This window comes from Carassius auratus, chromosome 11, assembly GCF_003368295.1.
Source record: "Carassius auratus strain Wakin chromosome 11, ASM336829v1, whole genome shotgun sequence".
NCBI classification, from domain to species: domain Eukaryota; kingdom Metazoa; phylum Chordata; class Actinopteri; order Cypriniformes; family Cyprinidae; genus Carassius; species Carassius auratus.
Genome location: NC_039253.1, coordinates 15400545 through 15413941, shown reverse-complemented (window position 1 = coordinate 15413941; position 13397 = coordinate 15400545). Strand labels below are relative to the sequence as shown.

Below are 13397 nucleotides of genomic sequence, written 5' to 3'. Positions count from 1 at the left end.
CTTGGGCAAGGTTTCATTCCTTTTGAAAAGTGCACCCGGGACCTCTCTGTGACTCTTGTGCTCAGGAAGGTATTCTAATCATTTATTCTCTCAAGATAGTTTTCTTCTGCTCCTTTATTATTTACGTGACAGTGTGTCGACCATTTGCATGTGCATTGTTTTGGCCCAAGAAAGCTGTTGGAAGTTTCTTTAGAATTGGTCTCTGCCAAGTTGGGTATATCTTTCAATGGCATGAGATGCATTCAAGACGCCAGTTCTTAAATTTGACATTCTCCATTTATTACCAAAAGATTTGTAATGTGAAGAAAGGATAACACTCCAGTGCACTGTGTTCTTTTAGACAGACCTGCACAATGGGAACTGATGGGAAGGTAATACTGTAAGTCCAGATAGTATCTTTAATGTGTTAACTTTTAAAGGAGAAACCACATTGGATACAAATGCAAATAAAAAGGATGAAAAGCACCTGTTATTCACTTTGGATGGTCTGAACTTAGCAGCATATAAATGATGCATAATGTGTGTGAGTGTGTGTGTATATATATATATATATATATATATATATATATATATATATATATATATATATATATACACACACTATATATATTTATATATCGTAGCCCAACTCAAACATGGAATATCAGGTTAGCAGAGCACTTGAGCTGACTGTCTGTGAGAACTGTAATACCTCTCGGATTGTAAGCACACCGTTTTAAACTTTCTCCAACATAAATTAACATTTTTTTTTTTTTAAGCTTTCACATATAATAGTCTTGTTAATGCTTATAAAAAAACACCTCCGAAGATATAGCAGCAGTTCTGTTGGGATTTCAAATCCCCAATTTATACACACATCAATACAGTTGCTGAAAAGCTTGTTTATGTAGCCAGTCATAGAAATAGAACGGTGACGTTTAAGGCAATGTCTGGCCAATTTATTGTGTGTGCAGACAGACACCACTAAAGCGAGTTATAGTGCATGATTTGTCGCTAACTGCTCAATGTTGTGTGAAAAAAATAAGCCATGGAGAACTTATTTGATTTGGACATGAAGGGAAAACGGGTTGGAATATCCCAACGACTATCATAAAACCCAAGGCATTGCAGAAGTGCTGATTATCTGACATTTTACAAAGCATCACAATATCTAACTGACATTCCTAACGTCCAGTACACCCTCAATAGTGCAGTTTCAAGCATATACATCATAGTTTCCTACACAGAATTTACTTAAATCAAATCAGACCTACATTTGTAGCGGTTATTCTCTGGATTGGGCCACCTTTCGAAAACTCAATTCTACTGACCATCACAAATGTGTTACAATCTCATCGGCTGTCATATTGAAAGAAAATGTAATGTAATGTAATGTTCAGGATGAATACAAGATCCTCGGCCTCTCCGCCAGGCAGGGAGAAGTCCTTAAACTTTCAGAAGCTCTCCTCTCAGACAGTCCCTGTTGGAGAGAAAAAGATGTGTAAGACCAGCCCAAACACAACGAACAGCATCGCACAATGAACTCCACAAGAGACCCGAGAGTCCGGCACTTTGCTACACAAAATTTTCATCATTTATTCACGTTAAGACACACTTTGAGTAAATCTATAATTCATTAGCTCTGCCTTCACTAACGCCAAAAATAGCCTTTTAAATAAAGCACATAATCATGTGCATGGCAGTGACTAATCAAAATAAATTGATCAAAAAGCCAAATGTTGTTAATATGCACATAATTTAATTCACGTTTCCCAATTAAACTAATTTTAAAATTTGTGCTACTTTGATTACCTTAAACACTGTTATGTGATATGACAATCCAAGAGTAGTAGACATCAATTGAAGACTCAACAAGTCAGCTGCTACAAAAACTACAAATGCGTCTCTTGGGAAGACACTTAAAATTAGATGTTTTTATTGTTCTCAAATAACCTGATCAATGGTTTACAGCCATTACCTTGACTGACTGTCTTGCGCTTGATGCCCCCTCAAACTCTGGTTGCCCATTGGTTGCTGATGCTTCTCATCTTTTATCTCCCAGTAGTCTTGTTCTCCTGTAGTTGGTTTGTCTAAATCCATCGTAGCCTCCTTTGATTTTTTCTTTATCGGCAGCATAGGAGTTTCAGAGTCTAGACTCTGAAAAATAATTTTCCGCTCTGGGCGTAGATCGCTTTCAACTTGCTCTGTCTCAAGCCCCACAAGGTTATCTGGTTGATGTGGTTCAGTGTTACTTATATCAGATATACCATCTTCAGCCACCTCCGGTGCATGCCGGTAGCTTTCTGTAGACTGCTTTTTATGGCTGGGACCACCATCATTGATCAAGTTCTCCAACGGCTTGCTGATTAGCTGCTTGCTGTTGGTCTTGTACAAACTCTCTTCTTTGTTCAACGCTATTACGTTTATCTTCATAGGGCTCACATTCAGCTCTTCATGATAGTCACTGTTGCTTTCCCATTGGTCCACTTCCTGTATGTATTGTCGTAAAAGTGGCATGCCTTGTTTAGCCTGGTTAGTGTTATCTTTTGTGAAGGTATGTAGTGTGTTAAGCAGGTTGCTATGCTCATTCTTGTCAGCCTTGTAAAACGTATTTGTAATTCCGCTGTGCTGTTCAGAAACCCTTCCCTCGTTTTCTTTTTGCGCTATATTTCTGTGCAATCTTTCTCTATCAAAATGTGATTGGTTAAAGTCTTTGTCTAAGGCAGGTAAGTGCTTGGGGTCATGTTCCTTGTAGTGGACAGCAGTAAAGTCTGTGGACTGGACCTGAGGTGCTCCCAGCAGGGTTTTTGGAGAATGTTGCTCCTGAGGAGCAGAAGGGGATGGAGAGGAGTGTTGACTCGTTTCCTCCTGAAGACATGAACTTGCTGAAGGGCTAGACTGAAGGGAGCTCTGGGGCATGTTATTAAATGTTCCCCCCACAGCAGACTGGGAGTCTGTCAAAGAACGTATGTGGTATGGTTGACCTTGGGGTGCAAGAAACTGCTTTTGTTCTGGGAATGAGTTATGAATAAAGTTTTGCTTCAAAGTCACTGGTTGCTCTGGTAATACCTTGCCCTTTCCAAGGGATGGATCCATGAGACTTCCAGGCTGTGGGACCAGGATATGGGCAAGGGGTGGTATAAATTCTTCAGCTTGTATGTTGCTGCTGCTACAAATGACACTAGTGTCAGCGTTGCTTTTGCTGGTGTGGTCTAAGATGTATCCCTCCCTTTTAGTGCAAATAGTACTGTGGCTGGTGCTTTTATAAGTGCTTCCATTGTTATATTTGCTGGTGGTGGCAAAGCTGCTGTTGCTGTTTTCTTTCGCTTTACTGGATGCCTTCTGTTGGCCATAAATGGAAGTTGGACTGATGTTAGATTTGCTGGTGCAATTTGCGTTCCTGTCATTGATATGACAGTCAATTTTCCTGACTATGTTCGTCAGAGTCATAATGCTGCCCTCACTGTAACTGTTATTTTGACTTTTGGGAATGCCAGGCAAGCAGCTAACGCCAGTCTTTATGGACGAGCTGCAGCCAGTTTCACCTTTTCCAGTGTGTCCATGATTGTTAACGCTGCCTCCTCTGCCTACAATGTTGCAGTTCTCAGCTGTACGACAAGATAATTCATTTCCAGTTTCCTTAGTGATGACAGCATGATGGATATTTACCCGTGGCGTTTGGACCACTGGCTGCTGCTGATGCTTAAGGGATGTGGCTTGGGTCACACTAGGATGGCTGACTATGACCCCTCCTTTCCAACCCATTACACTTCCCTTTGGTATCTGCGGTATATAGTTAGAACTCAAAGAGTTTGACTGAACAGAAACACATTGCTGGGAAATGGAGTTATGCATCTGGTGGTGTGATGTTTTCGGTGCGACCTGGAATACAGTGTTGAACATCTTTCTACGTGTGTCCTCAATCTCCTCAGGAGACCAGCTGATCCCTTGCTTCAGCCTTTGGGCCGTGAACCAGAGCTTGATCTGCTCCTCTGGGAAGCCAGAGACCACCGTCAAGTAACAGAGCTCTGCTTTGGTAGGGTAGGGGAACTTACCAAAAGATGTCTTAAGAAAACTGCTTAAATCCATGGTTGGATCATAGGTGGGGATGCTACTTAGAGGGATCATGACCTTTGGGAGATCAGTGTTCGAATCAGGTGATGACGGATTAGAGTTCCACAGAGGACCACGGTTATGCATCCCTAGTATCCCAAGCGTGTTCGGGATTTTATGGACCGGAGAGGCACTAATGCCACCGATGATATGTGGTGATGTTGTTAGGGGTAAGGTCCTTACTGAAGTGCCATTGGTTACAGTTGCAGGCTTGTCGCTGCTAGGCTCAGCCCGGTGTACTTCAACAGTATGGGAGACAACAATTTTTTTGTGCCCCCCTTTGGTCATTTTCATTATGGGTGTCTTGGTAATGGATATTCCGGATTCACTTAAATCCTCTTCTGTAAACAAGGTTTGCTCCACTGTGATAGCCCCATCTCGTTTGGTTACCTGCAACGATACTCTCTTGTGTGCTGAATGGAGTTCAGGGTGTGATTTTGCGTTATGTAAAGCGAGGCCTTCAAACTTCACAGCTGAAACCTTGCAAGGCAGGCAGTAGAAGTTTGGTTGAGCATGAAAGTCCATGTGACAGTTGTCCATATGGTGAAGAAACAGGTTCAAGTCTCCGGACTTAAAGCAGCACAGAGGGCAGCTATATGTTCCCCTTTCCCAACATGAAGTCTTCGGTTCGGCTTTTGAGAAATCATGGAATCGTTGTGTATCCTCATCTTTTGAAGAAATACTAAGGATGCTGTCTTCGGGTATTGTGGGCAGGAGCTCAGGTAAGCATCCTAGGATGATGTCCTCCCGCATGTGCTTGCTTTTTGATGGAATCATACAGGGAACTGTGGATTTCCTCTTGCTGGCCATAGTGTAGGATTGTGCAGATGAGTGAAGAGTTAGAAACAAATACTGGAATTGTATGGAGTTGAGGTGTCATCAGCCAGCCGTGATGAACCAGAAACTGGTGAAATTTTCAGCTATCAGGACTTCCCATTGTAAAACAGAGTGAAATAACAACTCCCTGTGAACCTAAGGAGAGAAAACATGACATTTTGATATAAAACGCTAACAAAAAAATGAATGTCAGCATGGGATATGCATTAAAAAAACATTTCTAAAAGAGAGACAGGTTATTGAAATGTTCTGACCAACCACTGTTTAATGTTTATTATAATCAAAACACTAATATGAAGGTAAAATTCTATTTACCCTTTCCTAGTAGAGCTAAATACAGTTCACCATTAAGAGCAGAAACATTGGTGATACTGATGGGCTGAAATAAAATCTCTTTTTTATGAGCAACTAAAATAAACGAAATGTGCTTGTAAGAAGTTTTCATTATAAGAGACCTAAATAAACAGATAGCAAGATACAAGTTCTTGTTATAAATATACTCCAAAAATGTTTGTTTCCAAAAATGTGATTGTTTGTATTCCTACACAGCACATCAAACCCAGTTCTCTGTGACTTCTACATGTTCACACACACACACGCTTTCTAAATCTTTTTATTTTTGTTGCACTTCTCCACACACTACACTTCAGTCAGTAAGGGAGCATTTCAGGATAAAGTTCATGCATGGTTCACATTTTTTTAAATACAATAAATCTTTTTTTAAATATGTTGTAATAATTTTTACATCTACCATATGTAGTCGACTTTGCATGTTTGAAACATAAACTATATGATGAATTAATTCGTGTAAACACACACACACACACACACACATATATATATATATATACTTAAAATGGCACTAGAAAAAATTTGAGAAAGAATGTGTTGTCTCCATCAGCAGAGCACATAAATTAGTTCATCTTGTCAGAGCAGTTTCAATATTTCAGCTAAATACTAGCTGGTGGTGAATAAATCTAGTAATATAATACTTGTTTTTCCATGCATTATGCATCTGCAAAAGATTCTAATTAAACCACCCAAGACTTCTGTTTAGTGTTTAGCTCTAAATTTCCTTGACCTTCTCTTTCATCAGACTACAAATACATTTTGAGTAAAAACAATGTGGTGTCCATGTGTATATATTTTTTTCAGTATCGCCAGCTGTCTTGAAAAAAAAAAAAAAGGATAAAACCATTCAGAAGTAAAAACACTGCCTAAAATACACAGTGCTCTCAGACATGGCCATGACGTACTCTTTTGCAACTGACTCTTTTATTTCTCATGACGGCTGCCTTCCTGCCAGAAAAATAAATAAATAAAAATAAAACTAGGTCACCAGCATCTTATGCTGTAATCCTGGTTCCCTGCATCCAGGCATGGGCATTTACTGTATGTTGAGCCTGCTTACAAGTCCACAACACTCAGATTTCATCAATAGATGTTAACCCCTGACATGAATCGGGGGTTGTTGAAAATGTGCCAGACATCTCAGAGTAGAAACTATACAAAAAGTTGCTTAATAATATTAACATTGCTCATAAATGTGTGTATAAAATCTTTGGTCTGAATAGAAAAAAAAAATCTATCTTTGTAATGGAAACGTGAGTTTTATTTTTGTTACAAAGTTACTGAGTTCAAGCAGAGTTAAAATCTTGTGGAGTGCGTCTGAATGAATGAGGGCACCTACCATTCTCTCAGATGGTAACAAAAATCTGCTCTCCAGATTCGTCTAATATAAACCATAAGATGCTAGTTAACCACAACAGACATGCTAATATCGAGATGACTCCACCACCCAAAATTTGAACCACTAGCTTGATTAGCACCGGACAAGCAGGAGATGGTTCAAAAATGTTATATAAAAAAACAGGTCACTCATCAAAGAATGGGATGCTTTATCTGGCGACCGAGACGTGCGATTAGACACAGGACAAGAGGTTTCCAGACAGTGAGCTATTGAAAAGGGAACTCAGAAAGAGAGGCCTCGTGTTTCAGCACCGGGGTGAACCAGTCTCACACAAAACAGTCTATCCTGCTACTGTGTGCCTAAGCTTTAGCAGAGAAACCGGAGGCCTTTTTATCCAGGCAACCTGTGGAGTCAAGGCATGCAGTACATTTGGTTGAAAATTAGCACAACAACGCTGACCTACATTTACGTCTTTGAGCAGCTCGAAACTAAAATATTACATCATGTTACGTGTTACACATTTAATAAGGCTGGCTCTGCTTGAACATTTGAGATAGTGATGCACCGTATTAAATGCAGTGTGAGGCCAAAGGCCTGGCAATGCGGGCCTTACATAATAAAAGATCCTCTCTCATTATTGATTAAAGGCCGAAGCATCCCAGACTGGATGTCCTTTATTACATGGGACCACGCTGAATGAGCCTGCAAAGATATCAATAGATTCCCAGCATGAAAATCTTTCATAAGGCCGCTGAAATAAAATCTCTGTTTTCTGCGCAGCAACAAAATGTGCTCAGGAAAAAAATTCCATGATAAGGGGTCTAAAATAAACAGATTGTTATAAACAGTCGCATTTTTTGAAGCTGCGAGTATGTTTGTATTCTTACATGCCACATTGTACCCACTTCTCTTTTATTTGATCATATGCTCACACACACACCCTCCTAAATCCTCTTCTTTTTTGGTGTACTCCTCCACACTTCAGGCAGTGCGGGAGCATTTTAGGATAAAGTTCATCTGCGGTTCACATTTTTCCTACTGTTCCGCTTTAACAATTATGTAAATATCTTGCATTGACTGTTAATCTAAGTGTCCATCATATGAAGTAAAGTCATTGCTGCGTATATATCCTAACATCCCACTTCAAACTCAGTGAAAAAAATTGGCACCAGATAAAGTGTGCAGATTAAATCTCTCAGACTTCTCTGAATTTTCGTGAGCTTGCCTTTCATTTGACTATAAATACATTTCGGATTAAGACAATGTGGTGTCCATGTGTATATATATTTTTTTCCACTGGTCCCAGCTGTCTTTTAAATAAAGGAGAAAACCATTCAGGAAAAAAAAAAAAAAAAAACTAAAATTATGGCCTAAAATACACAGTGCTCCCAGACATGATCAGGACGTCCTCTTTATTTCTCAGACTGGATCTGCTTTATTAGACGAGGCTTATATGAATAAGCCTATAGGGATATCGGTTGGTTTTAACATGACCATCTTTCATAAGCGCTGCATGAATGAAACTTTTGTTTAACGCCAAGAAGCCATAACAAAGGTCAGTGCACACATGCTATAATAATTATATTTCTATAAATACAAGAAAAAAGGAGGTCAGCGTATGAAGTTGCCGTGTCCATTTTTCTTCATTTTACACAATGGCGCTCCCATTTACGAGGGTAATATGACACTAAGCGGAAAACATATGCGGTGCCCTCAATGCTTGCATGCCATTGAAATATTTCCCGAATGTGTGTGCCAGTATGTAAGATGGGCATGTGACTACATGCCATCATTGTACGGCACTGTTTGCGAGCTATATCAGTGACGGCGTCAAACACGTCCACATTAATTATGTAGAGACTGAAGCACTGCTGAGGCATCCTACAGTTCACCTTCATTATAGGATGTGACTCATTAGCAAAATGCCACCAACATAGGCATTTGTACCATCAGCTATTCCTGGACGGCCCCTGTTTATCTTTAAATCCAGTCAATGAACCTTATGCGAGTACTACAGAAAGCTCGGTGCCATCAGAAGTGCCCGCTTTGCCCCCCTTACCTCGGTGACTGCTGCACGGACTCTTGGGAGGCCAGTCTGCGCTGCCACTCATGTGTTAACATTGCCATAGCAACCCCTCTCCTTTCCCTTTCCTTGCCCACAACACACAGAGGGGACTAAATCCTCTATTCTTCACCAAAAAAAAAAACACACACTTGGGGGACATTTTTCACAGCCCTCCAACCCAAAGGAGATAAAACTCCAAACATTTTATTTGACTGTGCTATTTGTTTATGCCAATATACAAATTGGAAACAAATGAGAATCCGACCCGTTTTCCGCCCCGCAATCATGGCAGATTTTTTTTTTTTATTTTATGAAAAGAGCACCCCAGAATTTTACAAAAGGCACTATTTGCGTTTTTCGAATTACTTCGCCAGTCTTGCGACACAAAAAAAAATCTGCAATTAAAATCACGGAAAAGATTTAGAAATTCGCACGAGAAAGAAAGAAAGTTCTTTGCAAATAAGGGAGAAATACTCATTGATGCGATGTGCTGAGTTTGATCACCGGTGCGACACTCATTAGTTACAAAAAAGAAAGATGGCGGAGCACCATGAATTGTACTGAGTCAAGTGCCAGGTCTCGGTGAATGCCAGGCTCCTCCATACAAAACCGAGCTGGAGCAGCTGAAATACTTATATGGCCGACACGCCGCCGTTAAGCCAAAAGTTTGTGTCGAAAAGTACTTAAGGTTAATACGGGCTTTTCAGGGAAGGTTTTGGGGATATACTCCTATTGTTGAGCTCATTTCAGTCTGTTACTCCATGACATTCATCCACTCTTTAGATTTACAAATTTAATAAGGTAATGTGAGATATCACAGAAGGGCATTTTTGTTATTACATGCACAGTGAGCTTTTCATTATAAATAATTTAATCATTTTGACTGCTTTTATAGCACGGATAGAGGACATAGAGCCTCCGCAATTATAATTCTGCTTAGAAATCCAGCTGGCATTAGGCAGACAATTCTCCTCTCTTAATTCAAGGAATATTATATAAATGCCCAGCTTTTACCAGAAATCAGCATACAATAAAGTGCACACGCAGGCGACTTAACATTTAGTCTTTCATTTTGTGCCGTCACACTGTTCTAATCTGACACAATAATAAAGGGCAAACTGTTCATGTATGTACAAATTGCATTTTCTTTAGTCTGTAGGCACAAATACTTTGGGAAGGTCACGTTCTGAACGCTTTGCTGTCCTAATTGCTTAAATTCAGGATGAAAGGCAATATTGCCTTGCCTTATTACAACACTGCAGACCAGAACACTATTCCCAGTAGAGAACAGACGCTCACCCGAAACACACTGCATGCTAAAGGACCTACAGAAAGCATGAATCCTGACCTTCTAACGCATTTTATCATGTCATTCTGCCTGCTAACTTTTAAAAAGTAGTGTACTTTATCAGAAAGTGAGGTTTACTGTAGAGAGGCTTGAGGCAGAGAGCTGAGATATGAAGCACCCTGAGAGCCTGTGATTCTAAATAATGATTTATTCTGTGTGGTATCGGAGCCAGGGTTATGATCTGGATTCAAATCCGAGTTTGAGTACATTCTGTACCCATTAACAGTTGATAGCGCATACTTGTCTAGATCTGAACCAGCTTTAAACTATAGGCACCCCCGAAAGGTTCGGGTTCGTCATCGTAAAGATCACTTTTGGAAATCGATTATGCGCCAATATTTACGGGTTCCTCGCCGGCGATCAATCCTAGACTCGGGTCCCATTTTGACCCCCGGTTGAAGTAGAAATCTGACGCGTGACGCTCCGGAATGGACAGACTATATTATAGTAACATCACATAGGCACGTTGTAGCGTGCGAATGATCAAACTAGAAGCAGACAAGAACACTGAGTAACAAACTGTAACAAACTGGTAAGTTAACCCTTTCGCTTCGTATTGAGGCACTAGTAACCTCCATCCGGCTTGACGTTTCTCGCGAGTTTGAGTGTGGAGCGCAGCGCAACATTTTGGCTATTACCAAAATTTTTAACTAAGCACTCCCATCTACTGTCGCCATTTTATACATAGAGGCGACTTCACGCGCCGCATATGAGTGGAATAACAAGGCACGCTTCTCTATACTAAAACTACTTTTGAAGACTATTCGCGTCACCTAAAGAAATCGCTTTCACTTCTTTGAAAAGTCAAAGTTCCCTACCTTTTCGTCGGCTCTGGTGACTGCAAATGGAAATCCGTTATTGATACAGAAATAAATAACATTTAGGTTTCGCTCCGCTCCGGGTCTCGGGGGAACAGGAGGGGCCGAGACCTCTCCTCAGATGAACCCTGTGAACTAAAGTGAACCCGTCGGGTCACCGCGATAAGGAGCATCTACTGCTTTATGGCACACTGAGTATGTGCCCGGCTGACATGGGCGCTGCTGGAGTGGCGAGAAGGGAAAGAAATGTACGCCAGGCGCTCTCAAATAAGGGCACGTGATTAAAACGCGTCACCCAAACCCAAAATCCTGATCCTACCCCTCTCTGTTCTAGGACGGGCTGAGCAGACACACTGAAGGGAGTGACTCATGCGCAAATGTCTAATATAGCCAGAAATATGGAGCAGCGCTTTCGGTCAGTAGGTCGTATAAGGACGAGGGGGGAAAACAACCATAGTAGACAACCGACCGAGAGCATGTGCCTACTACATACAGGCTACTACACATGTTTCACACCGTGCGGAATAGAAATAGATACGACACGCTGCCCGCAGTGTTACAACAGAGTAAAATAAAATAGAACAGAACACAATAGAATCTCTATATCCATGAGACCAAACTGGAAATTGTTGCGCAACATGCAATTCATATTTATAGAATAGAATAGAATAGAATAGAAACTCCATTGATACTCAGCATGCAACGGAATACACATGATCAGAATGGAACCGAATAGAATCTTATTAGCCACACAACCAAATTGAAAATTGGTGCGCAGCATGCTGTACATACTAATACTGAAATAAAATAGAATAGAGTATGATCTCCAGTGCTACACAACCATGGCCAAGGGAAATTAATATGCAATATGCAACAGAATACAATTATTACTGGTAGCCCTATTATCAATGGGTTAGAATAGAATAGATTATTTTGATGTTGTGCAACATACTGTTAAATACAGATATTATAAAAGTATAAAAATATATAGCCATTATTATTATTATTACAGATTGGGTAGAGAGACTATTTTGCCACAATTACCAGTTTTATTCCTGTTGTTATCTTTGGATAATAATCACCAGAAATATTTATACATTTTATTACTAATGATGATAAATATGAAGAGCTGTGCTCAAACGTTACCTTGGTTCTGCCAGTTTAACCATTAACAGTTTCAGAAACAGTGATTACTACTTCTTTTTGAGAGGGTCATATAAGGTGAAAGTAAATCTGAGATTTCCACAGCCTCCTGTCGTGCTCTCTGAATTGATAACCAGTCAACCAGAGTGCAACAATCACCATCCTGTCTATTATCAACAGGTTGTATGATACTCATACTCGATACTTGTAGGTGCGATCATAAATACGTTTAATGTTTCAAAGTCTTTACTTTTCCTTTCTTAGGACGTGGTGGAAGACCTGCTATCCAGGGGCTCCCCCTCACGCCACAGTGGCAATTACACATTCAGACATGCAGCTTTTTTTCTTTTCTTTTTTTTTTTTTTCTTTTTTTGACAGCACAGGCAGAGATGAATCTGATTGGATAAAGCCCGAAAACACCTACTGTCCATTACGAGATGGTTGCCATGCGGTTTGGGCTTTTATTTCATTAAGGCCTCGGCACAAATTTTTCATGGTGTAAATGTACGATGAACATGGTTTAGCTTTGTAAATATTATACAGAGGAAATTGAGGTTTGATGTCACAGTGACTATATTTCAGTAATAATAAATGTGTTTCTCTTGCAGTGATTTTATTTGGTGGTTTTAAACACTTAGTTCTAAAGTTAAAAGCAGAAACTTTTTATGAATTTTGTCCACCAAACTATAATATCTCTTTCTCTCTCTCTATATATATGCTATAACTATTGAATAATAATAATACCATATAACCAAGACACAGTCAGTGAACTGAACTATATCATTGAAAGGCTGATAATTTTAGATATTTGTTAAAGTGGTTTGCTGTATATGTTTTCTTTACACATTACTGCTATTATATGAATTATTCTGTTTTATAATTGTTTAACTGTTTCAATTCTGCTAAAAAGCCTGGCTTAAAATAATTCTAAGCGTGTTCTATAAACTGTATTGTTTCAAGCAACAATAAAAAAAAGTTAATGTTCAGTTAATACTAATAAAATGTATTTAAAGTTTGTGCCTGTGCATAATATATATATTATACAATGGCTTATTTTATTTTTTACTAGCTTTGTACTGCCATTGCAAATTAGCGATTACGATTAGTATAGTACATTTGTATTAACAACATTAATATTGTTATTAATCATATATATATGCAGCACTAACAATCTATGAGTTAAGCAAGAATGGGAGTTTTGGAGGAGGGTTTCTTAGAAATGCCGCCATAATCTTAACTGATTTTATATTGGTGTTTATATGGTGTATTATTACCTGTATTTTATGAGCCCATTTAGTTTCACAACACCACCGTGAGTACTTCACATTCAACAGCACAGAGGAGAATCATACACGCCGCCTTTGTTTGCCTCCGAATTCAAACTCTTGGCCAATAGGCGCAGGG

General features: G+C 39.6%; 1 protein-coding gene across 2 annotated transcripts; it reads right to left on the bottom strand.

Moving 5' to 3' along the window:
• Window positions 1-257: 257 nt before the first annotated feature.
• Window positions 258-13396, bottom strand: zhx3a (zinc fingers and homeoboxes 3a). Of its 2 annotated transcripts, none has more exons than XM_026275658.1 (3): window positions 13268-13396; window positions 1958-5064; window positions 258-1459 (listed from the first exon to the last, which is right to left on the bottom strand). In XM_026275658.1, exons 2-3 carry the CDS (start codon window positions 4900-4902, stop codon window positions 1426-1428), a joined length of 2979 nt encoding a protein of 992 aa, XP_026131443.1. In that variant the 5' UTR covers window positions 4903-5064; window positions 13268-13396; the 3' UTR covers window positions 258-1425. The 2 variants fall into 2 exon arrangements, with proteins under 2 accessions (XP_026131443.1, XP_026131442.1); XM_026275657.1 differs by lacking the exon at window positions 13268-13396 and adding an exon at window positions 10851-11267.
• Between the last annotated feature and the right edge of the window lies 1 nt (window position 13397).